Genomic DNA, 25,679 nt, shown 5'->3' on the forward strand with positions numbered 1-25,679 from the left:
CATTCAAGTCATTTACACCATCTTGAAAGTCAATAGAGAAAATACATAATCAATATAGTGCATAAACCATTCATTAACATTTTTACCACACTGTTTGCAATTGAATAGCATTCCTGAACAGCATTAGTATGAAGAAGACAATCATTTATGCGCTTGTATAAAGCTTTCTCTTCAAAAAGTGTAATACCCAAAATTCAATATACCAAGATAGAAGGAAAGAAGAAAAACAAGGAAACCCAAAGTTTGCATGTACAAATCTAGCGTCGAATTGACAGAAAGCTCGAATGTTTGAAAAGGTTTTAGAAAAAGCAATTCAATGAGTCAATTAAGTAATGGCGAAACTATTATCAGTACCGTGAAATCACTCGGTTGAAAAATAATGCAAAGGGGGTTTTCATGTTTTCTATTTCTGTTTGCTACCCTGAGTCTGCACTCAGCTTGAAAATAGGTTTAGATCGCACGGGAGAGCGCATAGTTGTCGATATTTAGGAAGACGCTTTTAAAGTAATGGAAGTCAATTATATTAAGTAGGTTTCGTGATAAAGTCTTGTTTTCAAGACAATTAAAGAAATATCAGGTCACAAGTCAAGTTTGAAACGCTCACTGAATCAGCAACACAAAGGAAGTTAATCATCTTCAAGAAAGCTGTTTGTTAAGACCAATCAGCTGTGTTCATTCCCAGACTTGTGAAGTACTCTAAAAAGTGAAATAAATCTAAAGGAACTTTTGAAGGACGTTCTGCATTGTACGTTGGGTGCGTGTGATGTTTTCAATAAAGAGTCTCGTTCTCCTAAATTAACTAAGAAAATTTGCAAAGTAGTAGGCAATACTCTTCAATGTTGTATCAAATTTAAATGTTTATGTATCATGACGACTTGATATGAAGATGTGGAGGTATGAAGGTGAACAGAAATGAAGATATAATGGTGAACAGTGAAAAAAATGCAGAGAACGCAGATTAAGATCACTTTGCATAGCAAGGTCAAAGTTTATTACATCAAAAAGCACACAATTTGCATATCTCATTAAAACTGCCTGACTGTGTGAGTTTATCTTAAGTCTTTACCTTTCAAGAAGTGGGGTCTTAAAAACAGCTCATTACGGTCTGATGGTTTAGACTTACACTTAGTGATTGCATTAGTTTTCTCGATCGAGCTATGAATTGCTAGGGACCCTTTTTCCCCCGATTTCCCCCACTCTGATGCCTATCTTCAGACAAAGCGTTGGACATGACTCAACAAAACTGTTTAATTACAGTAGGCGCTCGTCTCAAGTAGATACACCAGGTGCAGTTGGTTTTTCATATTCCAAAAATATAAATTATAGGGAACAAGTTACCTATATGATTTATAGGATTTCAAGACTCTGGAATATGACGGTCAAAAAAACCTTGAGTTTATGTGCAGCTGAAATTAAAACTTGCTTCCTGAAGCTAATTAATATGAATTTCCGAACTGTGGCAACAATGTTCTCACGCACTAGGCATGTGAGTAATGCCCACGCCATGAGGAGAAAAGAGGTTATTGCTATGCGTGTGCGCCAAACTACCTTTATTGCATTCTCTTGGGTTGTGAAATATATTTATCACGAGCTTTCTCTTCACTCGTGTTTGAACAGAAGCAAAATATGGGTTGTAATAACCACGTAATGTGTTGTTATGCAAGAAATGAATCGGCTCGTTAGTTAACAGACCTACTCTGAGGCTTCATGCTAGGGTAACTTAATTCATTCAAAGTGTGCTGAAGTAACTAATAGGTCTACGTTTGGTAAGTGATTTCTTAGCTTGTGCCTTAAACTACTATACTTTAATAACATGACAAAACATTAAATGAACATCCCTACTTTCTCGAGAAATGATACTATTTGTAATGAATGGCTTCGAGACCTTTCATTATCTTGGATACGCCCGAGTAATCTTAATTGACATGATTTAACTTAGGCTCATGCATAGCGTGCCTGGTGAAATCGATTTAGCAGTTATATGATAATTTCTTTTGGAGTGGGTCAATTGAAACGGAAGCTTACCCAAGATGACACCTTATACGTTCACGCGCCTTCTTTGCTTACTGGTGTTCGTGCAATGGTCGTTTTTAGTGGAAGGGTCTCACTTCAGACATGCCGTCATGAGCTTTGTTCCGACAGATGCTGATAACAACACGGTATGGTCCTTAATTGCACGCTACTGAGCTAATTTCAGATATTTGTTGTCTACCGTTTTGCATGTCGTATATAAAACCTTGGTGGTACAGGTTGAAGTTCAATTTGATGAACTTGCCTTTACATGTGTGCGGCTCGTTTTTTTCTTCAGTTTGTAAACGAAACATTGCAAATGCATAATTGCCAATGAACGTTTTCTCCGAAGCATTTACTGATGTGCGTTGAATAAATTTCACCACAGCTAAAGCTCTGGAAATAGGAATCGTGAAAAAGCTTCACCAAACAGTACTGTAAGTTTTTGGTTGTTAGGAGACAAAACTGCGATCAAGTAAAGCACGTTACAAACAAGCATATCCCTCTTCTCCATGTAGCGGTATTTACCTTTCTAGTCATGGCTCCTCCGTTTACTGCTGAAGAAGGCATGCCCCAGGTCGGAACATTTAACAAAGCTGACTCCAGGCTATCAATAGAGAATTTTGGGCTTTATGTATCTTGGTATTAAAGGAAATTTGCTTCCTGCATTGAGTCCAACCCTGCTCTTTTTCACTGTATCTGCTTGAATTACATATAAGTGTTTTTTTCTTTTACTTTTACTTTTTTAAGCACGATATACTCAACTAAGAAGGAATCACGCTATATCTTATCTGACGCAACCAACTGTGGCCATTTCTTGGAAAGACTGCGGTTTTTGTAATTATTTATTCAAATTCACAATTTACTTCCAGACGCTAAAGCGTCTTAAACTTCATCCGCTCACTTTTGGTTAACATTCCAGTTTTTTCGTTTTAGCGGTTGAATTTTGTTTTTTACCGTAGGCACTGATTTCAAACTTTCAACAACAAAGAGTCTGACGAGGGTAACTGTGTTTAGTTACTCAAATATGTGTATATGAAGCACAATGAAGGACTGTCAACTTCAATGGGCGTATTTTTCTTTTTTGATAAAATATCAGTAGTATGTTGCATTATTGCTATATTTTGTGATTTGGTTTCAATGGCATTCGAATGCCTCGAACCAGTTCGCATATAAGTTTTTATTTTGTCATCCCCTTTTCTTTTTATGGCTCTTTGCGCTTTGTTAATTAAAATGGATGCTACATATTTCTGAACTACCGTGATCTGCTCTCTTTCACTGAGACAGTTTACATGATTGACGCTCTTAAGTGTTTTCCTATAGCCATTGATGAAATTTTTAAACGATTGAACCTTTGTTGGCTTTGTGTTTTTATACTTGTATCTTGAAAAGAAAAAACTGCTTTTGTATGCCAGGGTTAATCAAAATTAGTTTTCTTGTTTGTTTTTTTTTTTGTTAGTGTGTGTGCGCAGCAAGTCTTAACAATAGTTGCTTAAATAGTTTTTTTTTCATCTGTTGGATCACCTTTCAGTGAAGTGTACGGCACAGTTCAGTGACTTTTTAACCTTACAATCTCTTAGCGAGTAGGGAGCAGCATGTTATCGAGCTTCAAACTGTGCGTTTTTCTATTCCTGCTTCCTCGCTCTTCTTTTGGCTCAGCCAGCTGTTTCTCTGGTTGTTCGTTCATATTCATAAGTTTCTCCACACGTATACGGAAGAGAATTATTATCAAGCCATGATTTGGCTTAATTTTCAACGGCCGTTTGCTATAAAGCGCGACGGAGTTAATCCTGCTCTTTTTCATTGCAACTGCTTGAATTATATAAAAGTTTTCTTTTTACTTTTTTAAGCACGATATACTCAACCAAGAAGGAATCACGCTATATCCTATCTGACGCAACCAACTGTGGCCATTTCTTAGAAAGACTGCGGTTTTTGTAATTATTCATTTTCATAATTTACCTTCCAGACGCCAAAGCGCCCTAAACCACATCCTCCCACTTTTGGTTAACATTCCAGTTTTTCCGCTTAGCGGTTGACTTTATTTTTTACCGTAGGCATATTTCAAACTTTCCACGACAAAGAGTCTGACGAGGGCAACTGTGTGTATGAAGCACATTTGAAAACCTGTCTTTTGAGAAAAGTCATGTAACCGGAAGGGCATTTGAAGAATGAAAGCGCCCCCTTCATCAAAATGCATCGATGACATAAATTCATTGACACTTTCCGTTTTCAGGAAAGAAAACAATTTACAATTGCTATAGAGTTAAAATAATTAGACGTCTTCACAAAATTTGTACAGGGACTAACGGCTATAGAAACCTTCAGGACTTGGAGAAGAAAATACAACGCTGCCTTCTTGAACCTGAACTGCTTCACCCACGGGTGTAGTGGCAGTAAGAGTCTGTTTGGCATGGCTATATAAGTGAGATACTGTTCCTTAATTAATTTTTCTTTATGCGTTACGTTCCATCGATATCACGGTTTTACTTATTTTGTTTTTTTTTTAAACTTGATAATGGGCTTTGACCATCTAACATGACAAAGTCATTATGAAATATCGTTAGCATAAAATAGCTTGCCATTTACATGTGCATGTGATTCTATCAAATATAATTATACTCGTTACTTAAAGGTCTTAGAGAAGACCGAAACTTGTATGATATCTTTCTATTTACTTTCCAGCTACGGTTTACCTTCCGTCTGGCTCTTCGAAGATCATATTATTCATATTACTGTGATGAAAACACAATTAACTTAGGAGGAATTATTGGATCTGGAGGTTCTTGGACAGCAAAGTGCAGCGATCCATTCAGTGCCGTGTGTTCACCGAGCTATTATATCGCGGACACTCGTTTTCGTTGTAGTGACTTTAGTCGCAATGAAGACTGGTCAATGGGGGAAAATAACTTCACCTATACTTTTCCGTCTGGCAATCTGGAGTGGAATGTGAGGTGGGTCAATATGTGAATTAAGAGGAAAAGAAACAAGTGAAAACTGACTTTTTAAGAATGTTTCACTTTAAAGGCAACAGAAAGCCTCGAACAAACAAGAGCCGTTTATAATTACCAAAATTATCTTTCAACATTGGGGTGGTTTTCCAAATATTATAACGGCTGAAAGCCGTTACCAAGTAGTTGTTATGAATCGAAATTATCTTCTTCTATCCATCACTTCAATATTCAGTCCCTCGATTACTCCTTTCTTCCATTCCTGTTAACTTTTTGGTAAGTACACTGACTAGTGTATAAGGCTTTCACATATTCAGGTTCGTTGATGTGGTAGCCTGTCTTCCCAAATCAAGATAACTTTCAGCAGTCTCAGTGTATTTCAAAAACATCCCTTTCTTTTCTCGTCGACAGATACCAAAGTTGCTGTTGGATTTCCAATCTTGTGCGATATGCTGACTCACAATGGTCGGTATCCACCAAGATAAGTCTCTCTAGACGATCTGACAGCGGCAAAATCAACTCATCCCCAGTCTCCAAGAGCCCAGCTATTGTACGGTTTCAACAGGGCTGTCACAAGTCTCTTACAATTCCAGTTGAAGATCCGGATGGCGATTTTGTGAAATGTCGTTGGGCAACTAGCGCCGAGTCCTCCATACCAAGTGATAGTTTTCCTTACGGTGAACTTGATGAGGTACATTTATGCCCTCTAATTGTGTTATTTCCCTTTTTTTATAAAAACGTGGGAAAATTTTAAACCTTGTATATTAGGATGATCACAACTTAAGACCCTAAAAGATTCTTCCATTACTTCCATGACAAAAATATGGATAACGCTTGATAGAGAAAAAAGAAATTTAGTCTTGTTTATTCTTGATGAATGACATCAACACGTAAAAGAAAGAAGGATCAACAAGCACACTGTGATTTTCTTGTTAATACTAGTGAGATCTCAATATGGCACCTTGAGGTCGGATAATCTTAACTTGCTTGTTGTATCTAAATAAGGTGTTCTTTGCAGAAAAACTGCATTTTAACTTACAGAGGTGGACTTGGAGCATCGGGCACATACGTAGTAACCTTAACTTTGGAAGACTTTCCAGCTGGAACCACAAACTTCAACAATATCAGACCATTCAGTGCTGTGCCACTGCAGTTTCTTGTCATAATAGGTGTTGGGTTTGGTTCTTGTCAAGACATACCTGTTTTTACTTCTTCTACACCTCAAAATGGTGAATGCTCAGAGATTCAGATTGGGTCGGTATACAAAGCAGTCATTGAGGTGCAGCTTCCAAACGTTAGTAAACAGTAAGTATTCAAGGTTACAATTTTAGGGCATCTGAGTTTGCCCTTTACATCCATGAACTGTTTATACTAAAACATATCCAAAGGCACATTACTTGTCTTTTTTATGTTTGCTGTTAACCTAGACTCTTTTCTCAATGTTCTAAGTATTGTCGAGATAACCACAAGCTCTCCACTTGGAATGCAACTGACACCATTAAGCTCCCATGGAGGCATCTTCTTCAGGAATGTCACGTGGTATCCGAGTCAGAACCAAATTGGGCAGCAGCTGTTCTGCTTTCAAGCTTTGGATTCAGACGGGTAAGATGTTCTCGCATGTTATGTAAAAGTTTTGTACTTGAAATAAGGATTTTGATGAACTGAAGCTAGATTGATGTTTTTCAAGTTTTAATAAGAATTAATGATCACTTTTCACGACAAAGTATAATACTACTGATGTTTCACTGGAGTGTTAGATCTTCATGTCGGCAGTATTCTTAACTAAAAATGCACCAGAGCAACTCTATGCTAATAAAAGATACATGTGCTGGAGTACCGGTACGATCAAAAACAGTTCTGTGCCAAGTTAACTTTAGAGCAAGTCGTCGTCGGGAGTATGCAAAAAGTTCATGTTGTGTAAACCGGCTTGCATTTATATTAATGATTCGTGTCATTTACAATTTACAGATTACAAAGTGAATGGCGTTGTGTCACGATCCTTGTGGGGCTAAGTAAGTAATTTTATATCCTCTGGAACATTTCAGTTCATTGAGACATATGGATAAATTGAGCTTAGTTAATTTCTCTTTCCCTCTGTTTAATCTTTAATACTGTTAAGGAGTTGGCAGGTTCATTTGTTTTTGATGCAGACTAGAACCACACAAACAAATACACATGATAGTAAAAATAGCGAATAATGATAAATGATAAAAAGGCCATAATAACAATGACATCATAATAAACAAAAATTGACATAAAAAGTTTATCCATTAAGTCAATTACTTATTCATCTATGATTGAATTACGATGTACCATTTAGATATTAATTCAATATAAATACACTTATTTTTAGGTAATACGCCTCATGTTATTTTGGGTACACGAAGGCCAATAAGTCCTATAAGTGAGATTGGAACAGGACTAATATGGTGGAGTATTCATTTTAACAGAGTGGTAATCAACACCCGTTTTTTTACCTTTTAAAGAATTACTTGTATGTAGATCCTTTATTAGCATTTTGATAATTTTCACGCTTTTGAGGGATAGCAATCACATTAATTTATGACGAGGTAATTTTACCCAGATATAACACCAGATTCCCGATACCAGGAAATAAAAAAAAATTACAATCACCTTTTCGAAGAACTAACTTTCAGATCTTGGGAATTCAAAAGGTTAGGGAAACATATATGGTTAGAATACACTTAAATTTATGATTAAGCTCGATTATTTGCAGATAAAGAAGCCTCGTAGCCCAGCATTCATCCGATTGGTTCTGCAGTCAAATGGTTTCACCGTCTTCAAAGTGAATGCCCTCTCTGGTTACGTTGTTATCGACAGTAATCGCACAGTACTGCATTTTGCTACTCCTAAGGCTGCACTGAGTATGAACGGTTCATATGCCATCTTGATAGATCCCGGTGCAGTAGTTGGGCAGGGCTGCTCGAATGATGGTCCACCAACACCTGGTATAACCTCACCCATGGACTGGACCTTCCCCGTAGATGGTGTCTGCCCGCTTGGTTATGCTCTGGTTTCTCCAAGTTTTCAAAAGTGTGAGGGTACGTCCGCTGTTGTAGTATTTAGTGAAAAAGTACTCGGTATCTTTTCCCTACATTGGTCCGGTATGGGTTATGAGGGTGCATCATCCTTGCTTCAATCTCAACCGATGCAATAAAAGCCATCTGCTGATAGGATAGACTTTAGTACCAAGCCTGTAAATATATAGTGAGAATGATTGTTTTCAGCCTAAATAGGTTTTGTTATAATTATTTTGAAATATTATGTGCATGAAGGATAAGCTGTTGGAATTGACTTAATTATTTTCCAGATGATTTTTTATAATGAAATTGCTCTCCATTATGATGCATCATCGTATGATATTCTAGAGTTTAAAGTCGCAAAGATCAGTCTGCATTCTCACTTTTAATATTATATCATTCTTTGCGCAGAAATTCTGATGTCTGCTGTTTGAGTGTAAAAACTAGTTAAAAACAAACATTCAATGAGATCAAGCAGAGCCTCAAAATAGAAAATTATATTAATTCAAATAGTGTAAACCATTTTAATATTTTAAATTTAAGCATGAACTCAAGTTTTGATTTTTTTTTTAACGAGAGTCTGTCCATGTCAAAATTTCGTTTGTTTGCAGATATAGACGAATGCGGCGGACATCATCGGTCGAAACGTTCTTATTGGTGGTACAACGTGTTTTCCCAAAATTCAGGTAGATATCTCCACTGGTACCATAATTTTTTTGTGATGCTTCCTCGTGCTAATCATAATAAGGCCTCCCGGGTAATGTTTCGATTAACAGGATCATATAAATGAATGATAATCGGATCAATATCAGTATCTAGGCAACTGCCTACCTATCCCTCCCCTAACCCAACAACAGTAAATTGATAACAAGTTAGGGTGAATGTTGGGTTAGGGGAGGGGTAGGTGCGTAGTTGCCCAGATACTGATATTGATCCGATTATCATTCATTTATATGGATCACCAGAAGAAGCAGGCTTACCTTGTCAGTTCTGGGAACATAATCTATCTTAAAATCGTGACTGAGTTGAAAACGAAATCTCACCTATACATGCGCAAAACTAGATCATCATCCTCTTCCAGTGGAACGTGGCATACTATGGCAGCGGTTTCTAAGGAGCTGATTTCTCTGAAGTCCTCTTAGGGGCTGGTGTGAAATGGTTCTCCATCCATTTGTCTTTGACCTCCTCTTCCAATCCTCCAAGATAGCCCTGAGCACACTTTTTTGTCATCTGTTGGCTAATTTTACATGCTCATCTGTTCCCCTTTTCCCTCCTCCCTTCCACCCTTCTACCTTCACAAATACCAGATTAACGAACAGAACGACCATAGTCATATTCTTTTTTTCTTGTTTTCATGAAACCAAGTAGTTAAGTGCGGATTAAAGTTTACTGTTTTTCGGATCGTTAGCAAGATGTGCAACTTGAATGGTCTCAAGTTTGTATTCTCTCGATGATCTTCACAATTTACTGTTATTGTACACTCTCCGGCAAAACAACTAAAAATCACACCATTTCTGTCTAATCACTCCCTTTATTTCAGTTTGGATCTCTTTGAAACTCATTGTCTCTTCATGGTCAATATAGCTAGAGACTTCGACAGAATTTAGAACCTTGACTTTACGGAGGGTCTCAATGGGGTTAACCGATGGCCGTAAAACGGCCAAAAAATTTACCCGTAAGGCGTAAAAAATTGACAGATTTTAATCGTTAGTCGTAAAAAATGTTCACCGCTAAAAAATGTACAGAAATGGAATGATATTAATCGTACATGTTAGCCGTAAAATCGCCAAAATTTTAACCGTCAGCCGTAAAAGCCATCACCCCATTGAGACCCTCTTTTATTGGAACAGTTTCGTGTCCCGTAATAAAAAGTATTTAAAAAGTGAATTAAAAATTCCTCTCTTTTTCAGCCTGCAACGCTACCGGAGAATTCATCAATTCTACCAGCGGTCACATTTCCAGCTACAATTTTCCCGACAACTATGACCCAAACAGGATTTGTACCTGGAATATCACGGTACCCAGAGGGAAAATCATCAAACTGACCTTCTTGAACTTTACCTTGGTGGCAGGTGAAAACGATGACTGTGCTGGAGCGGCGGGAGATAGTGCCCGAGTCTTTATCACAAACGTTGCTTCTCATGGAGGAAAACCTAATGACTTTAAGATCTGTGGTCAAAAGCTTCCCCCTCCTGTATACTCCGAGGGAAATTTCATTCAAGTGAGATTTGAATCTCGCACTGGTCTTGTAAACAAAGGGTTCAATGCAACCTTTGAGGCGATAGATAGAGATTCACGTAAGAGGTTTTCTTCTGTTGTATTTTCTGAAGGAAGCATAGAAGTGTATTGAGCATGTACCCTGTTGAACTAAGCGAGAATTTTGTTGAGTATAACCTGAAAACAATGATGTGAACAATCGATGAACAGCTATAGTCTGTAGAAAACAAATTGAATGTATTCAAGCCTTTCACTTGGACGCAAGCTGTTTATATTTCACGTCATACGGAAAATGAGCTGTCGGCGGTATTGAAAGTTAATTAACGACATTGGAGTGTAAAATCAACACTAAAACAGTTTTCGAAGCCTGACACAGTCTTTGTTACTCTTTTTAGTGTGCCCAACAGATATGATCCTCAATGAAACATCAGGTTCTTTCTCCTCTCCCTTTTATCCAAGAAACTATCCATTCAACCAGACATGTAGCTGGAAGATTATAGGGAAACAAGGATACCGTGTTGAGCTCACAATACCAGACTATAATCTTCAACGTTGTGATGGCGCTGGTTGCTTGTGTGATTATATGGAAGTTCAGAGTAGCTTCAGTGATCAAGCACTGCCTGGAAAACTATGTGGTACGCCAAGGTATACTCCTGTAAAATTTTATTCACTTCACGAAAGCTTGAGGGTGGTGTTTGTGTCCGATGATACAAACATGGATTATGACGGATTTGGGGCAACTTACAAGCTGTTGAACTACAGTCCTCCAAGTAAGTAGAGAAAACAACGACGTGAGATCTAAGAGTTCGCTGAGAGAATATGTTACATACAATAAATTCACTCATACAAGTAATGATAAGGAGCTTAGTTAATAAGAGTGGAAGTTACCCATTGTGCTTGTGTTCCTTCGAATTTCAATGTACAATATCGATCCTGTGAAGTACTTTTTCAAGACTTAGCACCGATAGCATATTTTTTCTTTATTCATACTCAGATGTTAAAGTGTAAGATAGTGTAAGCTAATCGTCTGTAGCCCTGAGAAGGACTGTTGTCGGTACTACTGCCTGGTGTTTCGACAATTAACTTGAGAGGAAGTCAACATCAGAGTCTCGAACCCCTGGGTTCAAAACCATTTCCTGAACTTTAGTGTTTCACTAACTCAAGAAAATGTTATTATTATTCAGAAGTGGCATTCGATGTGACAAACGCTTTTTTCTCTGAGCAAAGGGGTCATATCGGTTAAAAGAACATTCCTGCTTGGAACTTCTTGTGGTGTTTATTATCATTTACAGACTATTCGAGCACAACAACTACTTTAAATGGTAGTTATCTTGTTTCTGTTGTTGCTACCCATGCCACTTCCACCACCACTGTCACCATCACTACTGTCTACCTCTAAACCTATCCTCTGACACCACTGCTATCCCTACCATTACCACTAACCCTTACTTATACAACTGCCACTTGCACTACCACTTTCGCCAACATCACAACCACCTTGCGGCTGAACTGTTATCACTACTATTACCACCTCCAGTAACACTTCCTCTTCCACTAGCATTACTAATTTCAACACTAATTTTACTACCACGACCGCTACAACTAGTGCCAGTATTTCCTTTGCTATTTTCACTACTTCTTCTATTGTGGAGGTGGAGAAGGTAAGATAGATAGGTAAACTGCGGTCAGGCACTTAAGGGATTTAGTTACGAATATATCCTATTAAATTCGACTTATACACGAGAAGGTCATAGTCAGAGAGGCAGATTAACTAAATCACACAACTGTTAGTTACATTTGTCTCACCATAATTCCTGATCGAATTCAACTTCGAAGCTTTTACGTGATTACCATTTTCTTTTTACAGGTAACAAACCTACCTCATCTGCTACCAATATATCACCTTCTCCAGGTATTTTATTATTTTCTTTTTAATTTTGTCTTTTTTGCGAATGCTGTTGTTGGATCCATTATATTATACATGTTTTTTAAATCCTCTCAAAGAAAATGTACATTTGTCTTCCGGCAGGGTTCGTAACAGCCCAGTAGGTTGTCTATTCTACTATAGGTTGTCTATTCTACCATAGGAGTAATAAAAGTCTTATATTTCCTTTTTGGATGAAGCAACTTCTATATCTTCAACGGCGTCAGCAATGCTATCGGCTCTTCCAGGTAAGACAAGGAGTTTTAATCATTGCTTCTACCGTGAAACCTTATCGACCTTGGTCGAATGAAAAGTTAAAACTTAAACAATGTACACGAAAATAGAGAAATAAAGATAATATTACACTAATTATGTTTCAATTCGTTCTTTATCAGGACCCTGTATTTACAACTTAGGAGGCCAGTATGGATATTTCAACAGCCCAAATTACCCATTTAACTACGACCACCATCTTAATTGTGTTTGGATTATTGCTGTACCAAATGGCTACTACATATACCTCCGCTTTGATCATTTCCATCTGCAAGGTGGCCATGGAAGTTGCCCTTTCGACTACGTGCAGATATATGACGGATCGTTTTTGCAAAGCCTCACAATAAGACGCTGCTATTATCAAAACTCTTGGTGTGTTTACAGTCACAGCAACGTCCTTTATGTGTATTTTGTGACGGATCATTCTGTATCCTACTCTGGTTTCACTGCTTATTATGAAAGAGTCCATCATACATATCATGTCTGCCCGCATCCAAGTGCAAGTAAGAATATGACCACAAAGGTTTTCTAATAGTAATCGATTTCCATTAGATTCTGCTTATTATTTATTCGATTTATTTTGCAAGAAAATATTTACAATATTTACAATATCTATATTCGAATATACACAATTTTCTTCTTATTCCTGGCAAGGAAGCTCATTTCGAAAGCCTGGAGCTTATAACTAAGACTTTACGCCCTAAAGACTTAAAACACACTTATCATGGGAGAACCATTATTAACTGAAGATAGTTAAGGTAAAAGGGACAACAGAGAAAACAAGCAAAAAAAGTGATTCTTAAGAAAAGTAAACAAAAATACAAACACACGCACACAAATAGCAAGCAAGCAGACGCGCTTAAAACATTTCGCAAAAAAACAAGATAAATATGTGTGTGTGTGTATATATATATATATATATATATATATAGGGAGTCTGCAAGTCGATTTTCGCGTGGAACAGTGCTCAATACGTTGAAGCAGAGCAGAATAAATATTATGAGAGGAAAAAAGGGCGCAACTACATTTTCCCGACAAGCTTGTTTCGTGAATCGCTTCACTCTTCAGGGGTTTAATCAATTAATCAATTAAGAAGAGAAACAAGAAAAAAGAAATACTTATAGTCTTGATTTAAAAAGCTTTGTCCACTAAATTTTCTTTATCAATATCATTAGACGGGCTACATAAAATCAGGCAAACATAAATAGGTTAAGCAGAGATCTTTTCAAGGAAATAAAGGGTTAAAGGGCTTGCACACCCTTTCTTGTGGATCCTGACTTCGTACCTATATATTTTTTCAGTGGAGAAACTTAGCCACCATGATTATTTTCTTCCCATAGCTCACCAGTTGCCGTCAAGTGTTTTCACTGGTATATCTCCTACACCAGGTACTTTTTTTCTTATCCAATGTTTTACTGTATCGTTGATTTTTCATATTGTTTGAATGTGTGGGTTATCGATTGAAAGTGTTTTCAGCAAGTTTATAGGAATGCGATGTAATCTCGTGTACATTCTATTTACCCTTCAGAGCTAAGGTGTTAGTACTTTCTTTTTCCCTAGATTCAACTAACACACATCTTTTTTTGGGGTTTATCCTTTTCAAGTTGCGTGTATCCTATTTTTGATCATGCCTCTTATCTTCACAGCGTCGATATTACCAATGTCAACAGCCATGCTGCCAGCTGCCTCTGGTAAGACTGCATGACACTTTAGTATTTCTTAAATAATCCTGAATTCCCTGATATATGCTTGATGTCAAGATAATAGTTGATAGTCTAACTTATGTTGTTGCTTATTTGATGACTGTTTTTTTTAGGATCCTGTCTCTACAATCTATATGGACCACAAGGAAATTTTAGCACTCCAAACTACCCACAAAACTACGGCCACAATGTCCATTGTACTTGGCTTATTACGACATCACCAGGTTCTTACATTTTCCTCCGCTTTGATCATTTCCATCTGGAGGGTAATCATGGAAGTTGCCCTTACGACTACGTACGGATATATGATGGAAATTCTTATCAAAGCCTAACAATGAGACGCTGCGATTATCAAGATTCCTGGTGCATTTACAGCCACAGCAACGTCCTTTATGTACACTTCCAAACAGATGGTTCAGTTTCCTACCCTGGTTTCACTGCCTTTTATGAAAAAGTCTCTAAGAGATACGCAGTCTGCAAAGTCAATTCGAGTAAGACTACTTTTAGTCTTGCATTTATCTGCATGTCTGGTGGTAACCTTTCAAAAAATTATGCAAAGCAATACCAATAGACACACGCTCAAGTAAAACAGAAAGAAAGACAGGTAGGCAGGCAGACTGACTGAGAGACAGACAATTCGCTCTGACGAAGGGCAAACACTTCAAATTGTCAGCTGTATCTTGCTATATTTCTCCACCGACACAGCACCACAGTTTCTTCCAAACCTCACCCCTTTAAATAAACAGATAGTCAGACAAGAGACGAGACAACAGACTGGTAAGCAGACATACGGAGAGACAGATACAGAACGGGAAGAAATCTTTGATGACGGTTGTTGTGTCTGACAAAAAATGTTTCAAAATTATGCGTTAAGGAGATTACAGTACATTTAGTATAATAACATATGTCCATAATTTTGGGTAAGTAACAAACAAGCTTTGGAAAAACATTCCTGAGGTGGCAAACGTGGTAACAATACCTTTCCATTTCTTTTTGCAGGTATCTCACAAGGCATAACACCTACTTCAGCTGGTATTTTTCGTTTTATTCTTCTTCTACGACTACAAAAACCAGTTCTGCAACTACCATGACCACTACTACTATTGCCGTTACCAATACTACCACTACTTCTTCTACTAGTTTCACTGCAAAGCAAGGAATTTGTGTTTACAAGGAATTAAATAGAAGAATAAATACCATCGAACAAAAATACAGAAAAAAGATAAAAAACGGTTTTTAACAAAAGGTTGGGGTTGGCAAACACAACTAAAAAAAGAAATCTGTAAACTAAATATTTTTACCTGTTGGAATCGTCGTGTGTGAAATTTTCCGATTTTTTTCCATTCGTCTAAAAACATTTAGACTCAGTGATGACGTAACTCTTGATAATGAATTCGATAAATGCGAGATGAAGCCTCACCAATTTTGTTTTCCCCACAGCTCCATGGGCATCCGCCAGCGCAGCTCCTTCATTTGCTTCAGGTTGTATTTCAACCCTTTCTATCTCATCTACCATCAAATAAATATATATGTGGAGAAAAAAATAGTTTTTGTAATATCAACTCGGTTTTATTAGGTAATTCGGAATAGAACTCAGTTTCTTTGAATATATGGACCGTAAGGGATTTTCATTGGCTTAAAAGAAACGATTAAAAGCTCATGCGATTGGTTGGAAACCTTTACCAAAATGGCTCGCTAGATTATTATTATTATTATTATTATTATTATTATTAGTATTAGTATTATTATTAAGCTGTTTGCAGAGTTCAACAAACAGCGATGCACAATTGACTTGCTTTAAAGTTTTTTGTGTGATATCGACTTTGAAGGCTTTTAACATCGTCTGGCCATGTTAAAATTAGTAATGCACCCTATTTTTGATGTTGTTGTCCCTTTTTGACGTTGCTGTCCCTTTTGTCTTTATCAATTTGTTTTCCTCTTTTGCATTCAGAATGCTATTACCACTCATACCTAACAGAGGCAGAAAGAAGGATGAGTTACTATAACGGCTTCAACGGATATCTGCAATGTGATAACTTGTTACCGTTTGGATGGTATCGATTTGGTGGTGCAGCAGGAACAGAGATGCCTACGTCCTGTGTAGGAAAAAATCGATGTGGCACCCATGCACCGGGTTGGTTGAATGGCTCGCACCCGCGAGCAACTGATGGAATTGTCCGTGCTAAAGTGTGTTTCCATTGGAGTTATGATTGTTGCTTGTGGTCTGCCAATATCCGTGTTCGTAACTGCAGCGGTTTCTACGTATACGAGCTTGTGCCCCCGCCAAATTGTCACCTTCGTTATTGTGGTAATGGTGGAGGTAAGACAGACAGGCGTAAAATTAATGTAGAAAAACAACAGACAGAAAGAAAGACAATTGCAAGAGACACACAAATATCAAGCAGACAGACAAATGGTCGAGAGACAAACATACAGAAAAACAGTAAACACATTCAAATGGACAAACAGGGACAAACGAACAAAAGACAAATGGACAGACCGACCACAGAGTGCCACACAAAAAATAAAGTAAAGCCATGAGATAGCGTACAATAGAGACTAAAAGGAGGGTTGTACAGACAGAACGTATAACGTATAACCCTTTAACTCCTATGAGTGACCAAGACAGAATTTTCCTTAAAATATCAGTACAATAGCAGTCAAACAATGATAAGAATAAAGGAAAATATCAATTAGGGGATTATAGGTTGATCCAATACCAACTTCGAATTCTCCAAACTAACATCACAAATGAGATCTTGAGAGTTACATGCATTTATCTCAATAGGAGTAAGAGGTTGGATTGTTACGCTAACATTTCCCTTTTCAAGTGGTTAAGTTATTAGCCTGTATTAAAAGACGAGGAAAGCTTGAAATCCCAGTGAATCATTTAATCAATCAATGAATCAATCGATTAATCCGTCAATAGCTGAATGAATGAAACTTACATCTCTCCGAGCAGTTAAATCATTGAAGAAACCTCGCAGATTGTATTCGTTTATGAGGAAACGTAAGTTACATTTAAATTAAAGGTACTATTCCTGTGGTTGATGTATAGTGATGCTCAATGAATGTTCATTTATTTTGTTTTCAGCTCTTCACTCAACTAGTATCGCACCTACACCCTGTGAGTATCTTTTACTTTAACATGAATTAAGTTTCAGCTGTTATACTTCGATTGATTTTTGTGATTTCTCCGTACACAGGAGGAACTGAAATGAGTGTGTAGGATTAAACCGAAGACACTCTACCATTTCTAAAACTTTTTATTCCTCCATTAAATTACTGAAGACATAGTCGTTAAAAGAAAATTGGATGAACAATCCACGAAATATTCCTCATGTCTAAGCCTAAAAGAGCAACAGTTTTGTCAGCCTTTCTCATTGTGATTATGCATTTTTTAAGAATAATACATGGTGTTTATGAATTTCAACACTTAGCACCGTCACTCTTTATTTATTCTTGCTTTTTATAGCGCAGTCTACTGCAGCCGTTACCCCGGCTATTCCTGGTAAGTGATGCGTGGTAGAAATCAAAGAGAAGGTGATAATTTTTTAATTTAAGTGAAGGTGTTAATTTGGATGCTGCATGGTATGAATTTCTATGTAGTTTAATTGGAGCCCATTACAACGAATGACACAGTATACTCGGAGAGAAAGAACTCCGAGTGCTCCGATCAGGAGTCGAACGTACGACCTTCCTATTAGTGCTTCGGATGCTCGACCATACACTGGGACTTGGGAGACTGGTGATGGGCTGAGCCGTTTAACTAGGTCGATGGTGGCAAACTTCTTGTATAATGCAAGAATAGGAATGCAAAATGCATGCTTTTGCGCGGTTATGATGTAAATGAAGATGGTAAATTAATTTGAAACTTGGTTATGTAAATGAACGCTGAGTCGATGCTTTTTTCATGGCCTAACACCTATGCCTTATCTAATGTAAAGATATGCACTTTGCTAGAGCGCACTTTCCAGATAACTATTCAGTGAGCGTGAATAAAAATAAACGATCACTGTAAAACATGGACCAAAAAACCCATTTAAGTCCAAAGTAGTGTTTTTGTTTCACTATATGTAAATTCTTATTTGCAGGAAACTGTTTCCATCATCTCAACCACTCTTATGGTTTATTTGAGAGTCCAGGCAAACCAAGTTGTTACCCGAACAACAAGTACTGCGCCTGGCTGCTCGAAGCTCCTGTTGGTCAATACATTGATCTAATATTCTATTCTTTCCATTTGGAATACGGAGCTTCTTACTGCCCGTGGGATTATGTCGAAGTTCTTGACGGTAACTCATTGCACAGTCCTATTCTTGTCAAGGCGTGCGGCCAGTCGGCGTGGTGGAGATTGTACAGTAGTGGAAGGTTCCTTATGGTGCTGTTCAAATCGGACAGTATCATCGGGATGCCTGGATTCTCTGCTTATTACCAAGCTTCACATAACAGTAAGAGAAATAAATCAATTTCTTCAAAACGTTTCTTAAATCACAATGTTTAGATGAAAGTTTTGTGGCGTAAATGAAATGTTTTAAGGGCTCCAGGTAAAGTCAATTCGAATTAAAACTTTAAAGCAAGTTTAATAAGACGGTTTTCGAGGTTAGTCAAGTCGTACATTCCAAGTAGTAAATTGTTTTTCACCGCATTTTCGTAATAAGTCTTAAATACTTTAATAGAAAGAACTTAAGACTGACTCTTAGAATCGTAAACAATATGGTTCACTTACTGTTAGAAGCCTTTTTTCTTAACATATACAAACTCAAGCTCTTCCTCATACGCAGGATACAACATTTCATTACCAAGCCAAGTGTCAATAACAAGCCCAGTGCAGTGTTCTCCTACGCAGACACAAACTACCACTCCTGTCACGTCAAATGGTAAGTGAACGAAACGCGTGCTCTTAACAAATGTCATCTTTAATGACTAACACATCTATGCAACTTTCTTACCCAAACATAATTTCCTTTTAAACCTCCAGTTTGTCACATAGTGATCATGTTTCGAAAAAATTCTGTAACGAACGCACCAGTAAATTATCAGCATATATTAACTTTGCCATTGATTTCCTAGGTTATTTCAAGAAATAACCTAGGTCTAACAATAATTTACAGTGTACAATACAAGGTAAACGAAAATAAAACGGAGAAAGGACAGCAACAACGTAATGACAGTTCGAATAGGTTTACAAAACGAAAAGTCGTGAATAAACCGACATAAAGACACTCCTGGAAACCCAAAAATTTGGCGTGAATCCAGAAGTGATTATTATGTAATTTCTCCCCATAATATCCATACATCATCCAGCAAACAGGTAATGAGAATACTAAATCTTATCAGAAAGAAGTTATTATATTGATCAAACACCAAATTCTCTGTAGTAACTAAAAGGGAGAGTTAACAACCAGACTATAGTTATAACTAGTTATAACTGAAACCGCTGAAAGACCATGCAACACTTAACCGAATACACCAATACATTAACGGACTAAGTGAGGGAGGATAAAAATAACAGTAGAAGAATTGTCTATGCTTGTTTGCAGTGCACGGAATCCAACCGACACCTGCTTCTGCAATGACATCGACCTTCTATGCTGCTTCAAGTGTAAACGTCCAGCCAAATCCTTCCCAGTTCCAGTTTCATTTACCGGCGCAATGCGAACAAAGTTGTCACAACACGTTAGGAAGTTACACCTGCTCTTGCGTTAGTGGATACCAACTGGCCGCGGACGGGAAATCGTGCTTAGGTAAAATTGATTCTACAAAAATAAGTTTTGAGAAATTTTGTTTTTGCTACATTCTCATAGCCTCGCTATAGATTTTTGTAGAACAGAAAAACCAAGATCGATTTTTTTTCGTCACGAGCACGATTAAAATAAGAGATCGTTGTGTTTTTGATGTTCAGCCTAAATCTCTATTTGTTGTTTGACGTGTGCCGGCCGTTTAATACTTTACAAAGGTTACCGATCAATGAGCCCTTGACACCCATACATCAGAATGCATATTCTCCATACTGTTCTACATACATTTCTTAGTGTGTTGACAAGGAGGATTTGTGTAACTTCATTAGTAGGTGATCATTTCCTTTATTCTCATTGCCTTTATGTGTAATTCAGGAGTGATATTGTAAGGAGAAATTAAATCCTATTCATTCTTAGGGTTAACAATATAGACCTCAGAATACCCTAATTGCTCTCCTTCTCTCGTGCGCGCTTTCCGTTCTCCTTAAGTGCCCATGGTAAGTTTAGCTTGCAATTTTAATGTTTGAGGTGGCTGTGTATTTCTCTTCAATTAATTTTATAACTTGTTTTTTTTCCCTTTTGCGCAGACGTTGATGAATGTTCGATCAGTAATGGTGGCTGCAGCCATCATTGTTACAATATCCCTGGATCATTTTATTGTGGCTGTCCGGAAGGAACCAGTATGGGTGCTAACAATTTGACTTGTGTTGGTAAGAAATGCTAAGCTAAGCTTTCTGCATATGACTACTGAAGGAAAATTCTGCCTCTGTCTAGGATGGGAATATATAACGATCAACAATGAAAGACGACTGACCGTTCCTGTAATGTATGTATATTGGAAGGAAAGCAGAAAAACATTGTGGATGCGTGGTACTTTTTTGTGACTCAACTATCTCAAAGTTTTTATGGATTAGGCACGAGTAGTTGGAAGACATTTAAATCTTGTTAAATTTAAGGCTGTTGCTTTTTTATTCATCTTAGAACCTGGTGTGTCTGTTAACTGCAGTGACATTATAACGGTTGCCCTAGAAAAGAAGACATTTCCATTTTTTGACGTTGCCCGACTACACTTGAGGTACTCATCATGTAAAGCCACACAGAATGACACCCATTTGCTGATCAACACTCCATTAAATGGTTGCGGAACACTGGTCAACGAGACTGAAGATGACCTTATCTTCTGGAATGAAATCCGAACGGAGGTGATCCTAATCGACAATGTCATAACTAGATCACATGACGTCAAAATTCCATTTTATTGCAGTTATTCGAGAAGGAAATGGGTCAACCTGGGTTTCAAGCCTCAGCATCTACACTTTGGGACAGAAGGTAAATGAAACTTTCCAGCTCTCATTCTGATCACTCTAAATCAGCAACATGTATCTTTAGGTAAGGTGCTTTCCTCCTGAGGATGATCGATGCTATCCTTTCGTCTCTAGAGTGGAAGGCAGATTTGTTTTAAAATTTAACACGTTTACGTGCTAAATGACTTTATATTTTCCGCTTTCCAGCTGGGTATGGAAACTTTACCTTTAAAATTGACTTTTACAAGAGTTCGTCATTTGCCACACCCTATACTGAGCAGGACTACCCTCTGAGCGTGCCAGTCAATCAGTTCTTGTATGTGAGATACAGCGTAGAATCCAGTGCTGATCTGGTGATAATGGCCGTAACATGTCGAGCCACTAAAACTGGAAGCTTGTACTCCTGGCCACAATACTCTATTATACTGAATGGGTATGTATGTTACTCAAACAGATCAGTATGAATGATCTTCCTGGAAAAATACGCAAGTTTCAGTCAAGTAATCAACGAATCGTTTTTTTCATATCACCTACATTTCTTTCTATAAAGACATCTGTATGCTTTTAAAGGTTTGTAGTCCCCTGTGCTGCGAAAGCTAAATTCCTAGTGCAAAGTATGGAGGCGTTCGGTGTTACTGAAGGACAACCTCCAACGTTTTACTGACTCTAATGAGTAATGAACGAATGGACTTGGACTATATAGGCCATCATCACATTATTATTCCAGAGAAAGCGTACTATTATAACCACGAAATCCTTTCAATATTTCCTTACCAAATATTCAAGCTTCTGAAAAGCTAAAATTACCCAGAACGCTCTTTAAAAAGTTTTCCAGTGGCAGCATGAATTAGAAAGAAACAGACTCAGGTGACAATGAACAAAATATCCTACTTGCGCGCGTGAATTATAACTTACTTCTTACTTTCACTACCTACAGTTGTCCGCGAGACACAACCATGGAATACAACTTTGATCCCCAAAGGAATTACCAGCAGTTTAAAATCAGAGCATTCAGATTCTTTAACGACTACGATCAGGTGTACATTCATTGCGAAGTTTTGGCCTGTCATAAATACTCTTCAAACTCCAGGTGAGTTAACAAACTCGTACAACTACACTGAAAGCATTCTTTTGATTAAGTGTCGTCGAGGTGAAGTCTGTACTCGAGCCTACTGACCCGTTCAGCCGGGGCTTATCCCAGTTTCCCTGTAGCATGAAGCGACTAGAAGTATGACTGCTCCCCCGTGGATGTGATGCATTGCAAGGTTACCCCACAGCATTTCATTAGGCCTTCCTGACAGTTCGCGGATGCCCTTTTATACTGATGTTTCAAGCGTTAGCCCTTCGTTAGAGTGATAGACGGAGGGCCAATCTCCGAAACGTCAGCTTTTAAACTCTTTACAGTGGCCTTACTCTGAATAATGAGACGAACGACTAATTATTACTCTATAAAACTCAGATTGAATAGTTGAATTAAGATTATAAAGCAAAAGTAAACATTTTATCGAACTAGATCGATTTGTCCCATAAACGCTATAGGCAAGGAGATGCCGAATAAACATTTATCACCGAGAAACATAACAATTACCCTTGAGAAATTTGAGTGCAATATGATTTCATCACTCACAATATAAATCAAAGTGCTCTGTGAGCAAACTCGTGAATTGACACATGATTTTTTTAGATTATGTTTAATGTTATCTGGTTTAGGGAATTTTGTGGTTGATTGTCATATCTAGAGTACGAGCAGTAGTTCAGTGTTCGCTAATGTAGCAAAGAAACAAAGTAACGTTGGGATAAGAAGGCATTACCATTGAAATGATCATGCTATTACATTTGACAAGGTGGATGATGTCATGTGTTTTAAACGTCTATCATTTTTGTTTCTGGTTTAAGAGAAAAGGTTGGAAGTAAATGTGGGTGAAAAGTGAGATTTACTGTCTTTCGTTGTAAATATTAGAAAATCAAGGCAATACTGTCTTAATGAAAACATTAACGATTCCCTCTTTATCAAAAGAGACAAACGGGAACGAGTTTTGAGTGATATAACTAAGCTAAGCCTGCCACCGTCATTTTGGATCTCCGCCTGGGTAGATTTAAGTCACGTGCTAGGCAACGTATAATCAATAACAAGATAGAATTTCATTTCAGGCCTATTTACCAATTTTGTGGTGTGTAACTTTCGCATTTTAGTACGTTGTATGTATGTTGAATCTTCAAATTGTCTTGAAACTTAAAAGAAAATTGTTCTTTTAAAATTCACTGAAAATCGGTAGCTAAAACTGTTTGTTTAGGTGTTATTTGATTTTCGTGTTAACTTGTTATTTCGTCAGTCGCCGGCATCTTTTGTTGCTTCACACAGGAAAAACACACGCGACGAAACGTAATGATCAATTTTGTCCTCAATCTCACGCTATAACAGAAAAAGCTTTTGAACATCTGTAAACTCCGAGCGCTTCGCAGTAAGTGATATTTTCAATGAATCTTCGGATTGTTTTCAAGTTCAAGGATTGTAAATTACAATTTTATGAAAAACGAAGGTTGTTCTGTTATTTCAGTGTGAATCCTTGCATGCCTGCCAGTCGCTGGCGCCGCTTGTTGAAACTAAAACGTAAAAAAAAAACCCTTTAAAGATTATAATTGGCTTCTTTTTCACGCCACCACTATTCTTAGCAACAAAGGTCGCCATTTCGTCTTTTTATTGCTCGCCAAAAACTATCAAATGCACTCAAAAGCCTAAAATCTAAAAAAAGTTTACAGGAATCGACCAATCGAGCGAGCGAGCGAGCGAGCGAGCGAATGCCATTCCCCACATCGTACCTATAACTCGCTCTTGCGCATGCGCGCAATTCACGAGTTAAAAAGGCGTTCGAAGCTCATTCAAATCTTCCTCAATAACTTTGACAGGTGCACCCAAAGTTGTTTGGGAAGTAAGAAGAGAAAGCGGAGGGATGTTACCCGCGACGAAACAGAACATGAAGAGAGTACTACCAAAGTCACTCTGACACGAGGACCACTGATCTTTCAACAGGACGAAGAACCAGGAGGCAAGTTCACATATAGTGTCAAAAGATAAGGGTTTGAGATATACAAGTTTTTTCTCAAATACTGCAGAGCTTGTGTTAAACATGTCAAAAATGCTGTCTTGCCTAAATTTTAAATTTGGGGTAGTTTGTCACTGGTTCAAAACTAATAAAGATGATGAGAAAAACTTTCAAAACACAACTTTACTGAAAAAGGAAATTCAGGTCCAAACGTGTAACTGGCATTTTCACTTTCTCCATTGTCAAAAAGAAAAATATCAGTATTGAAGGATTTTGAAAATAGGTAAACTAAGGCAATTTTATATCAAGTTGGCAGTTGATTTCAGTTTCTTGCTTATAAATATTAAGTTATTTCCCTTTCCCTTTTCTTCAACTAATTTCATTAACAGAAATAAGAAAAATGAGATTGAGTTGTTTTTTTCAATTTTAAATTTTTCCCTTTCTTCGGTCCTCACTTGAGATGTGATTCCTCTTCTGCATTCAAATTTCAGACACTAGTAAAAACAAGCAAACTGCGCTGATTGGTGGCGTAGCTGGCGCTGGAGGATTTGCTCTGATTGCAGTTGCTGCATTGGCTGTTTTATTTGTCAAGTACCGCATGGCACGACGGTTCATAAACAGAAACAAGGTTGGAGACCTGTACACAACCCAAGATGAACAGCTAAGCAGAAGAAATGCTTACGTTCAGCCTGAAGACATGGTCGAACAAGAAGACTCCTTCTAAATATAAGCTATTCTTTTGAGCCCAGTTGCTCAAAGGACAGAGAACGTTATACAACGGATAAATCACTATCCAGTGGAGAAGTGTATAAAAACTGTACTGTGCTATCCACCGGTTAGGGATTTATCCAATAAGAAAGCGTTATCCACCCTTTGAACAACCGAAACCTGCATTGCTTACTTGCCTCCTTATCAAGCAGCAAATAAAAATGTATTTTAAGGAACATCTTGGCAGTTACGAGGTTCGAGCGTTTTCATTGCAACCTCTGGTAAGAATAAACATTCTCATCTACCTTCTAGGCAATTTAGCCGCCTGAAATTTGCGTAACGTTTTTGTTAACCAACACCTTTACAGTATGCAGTCTCTTCAAGACTGCAGGCCTTCCTTTGGATAGATCGCTTTCAACTATATGTAGAGAGAATGTTTTTAAGAATATGTAAACCAAAACGGAATAGATCTTTGTGCTGTGCCTTAATTTAAGAACCGTTCATTGTTGAAAAGGTATTTTCAGAAAGCGAAAAAAATTGAATGAGGTAAGTTGTTATGAACCAAACTGGTCATCATTTCTCTTTTTCAAACCTGCCTTTTCATTCGCATTTTTGTGTTCATTAGCTTCGGTCGTTTTAAAATATCGAGAAAAATTAAATGAGTACACTTCATCTCTTGACTCTCGAGTGTAACTAAAAACTGAAATACGTCCACGAGGAGACAACGTTTCAAGCACTTTCAAACAATCCCAAAGATGGAAAGATC

At 37.6% G+C, this 25,679-nt stretch overlaps 1 protein-coding gene across 2 annotated transcripts; it reads left to right on the plus strand.

Annotated features, from left to right (window-relative positions):
* Positions 1-1,980: 1,980 nt before the first annotated feature.
* Positions 1,981-25,585, plus strand: LOC131790499 (deleted in malignant brain tumors 1 protein). Of its 2 annotated transcripts, none has more exons than XM_066165916.1 (31): positions 1,981-2,159; positions 4,696-4,964; positions 5,373-5,652; positions 5,980-6,266; positions 6,411-6,563; positions 6,930-6,973; positions 7,315-7,415; positions 7,699-8,023; positions 8,614-8,688; positions 9,913-10,299; positions 10,615-10,989; positions 12,087-12,131; positions 12,344-12,391; positions 12,539-12,919; positions 13,757-13,804; positions 14,063-14,107; positions 14,233-14,610; positions 15,119-15,151; positions 15,560-15,601; positions 16,071-16,439; positions 17,214-17,246; positions 17,595-17,630; positions 18,214-18,567; positions 18,901-18,996; positions 19,660-19,863; positions 20,445-20,567; positions 20,839-21,186; positions 21,369-21,594; positions 22,099-22,251; positions 24,069-24,208; positions 24,697-25,585. In XM_066165916.1, exons 1-31 carry the CDS (start codon positions 2,031-2,033, stop codon positions 24,927-24,929), a joined length of 5,760 nt encoding a protein of 1,919 aa, XP_066022013.1. In that variant the 5' UTR covers positions 1,981-2,030; the 3' UTR covers positions 24,930-25,585. The 2 variants fall into 2 exon arrangements, with proteins under 2 accessions (XP_066022013.1, XP_066022014.1); XM_066165917.1 differs by lacking the exon at positions 1,981-2,159 and adding an exon at positions 4,158-4,435.
* Positions 25,586-25,679: the final 94 nt, after the last annotated feature.

This window comes from Pocillopora verrucosa, chromosome 4 (assembly GCF_036669915.1).
Source record: "Pocillopora verrucosa isolate sample1 chromosome 4, ASM3666991v2, whole genome shotgun sequence".
Classification (NCBI taxonomy): Eukaryota; Metazoa; Cnidaria; class Anthozoa; order Scleractinia; family Pocilloporidae; genus Pocillopora; species Pocillopora verrucosa.

Bases quoted from the DNA above. Each gene is read 5' to 3' on its own strand.
- LOC131790499 (XM_066165916.1), top strand. From the start codon at position 2,031: ATGACACCTTATACGTTCACGCGCCTTCTTTGCTTACTGGTGTTCGTG. The intron at 10,990-12,086 runs GTAAGTAGAGAA...TTCTTTTTACAG, and splicing joins GTTGAACTACAGTCCTCCAA to GTAACAAACCTACCTCATCT. The intron at 12,392-12,538 runs GTAAGACAAGGA...GTTCTTTATCAG, and splicing joins AATGCTATCGGCTCTTCCAG to GACCCTGTATTTACAACTTA.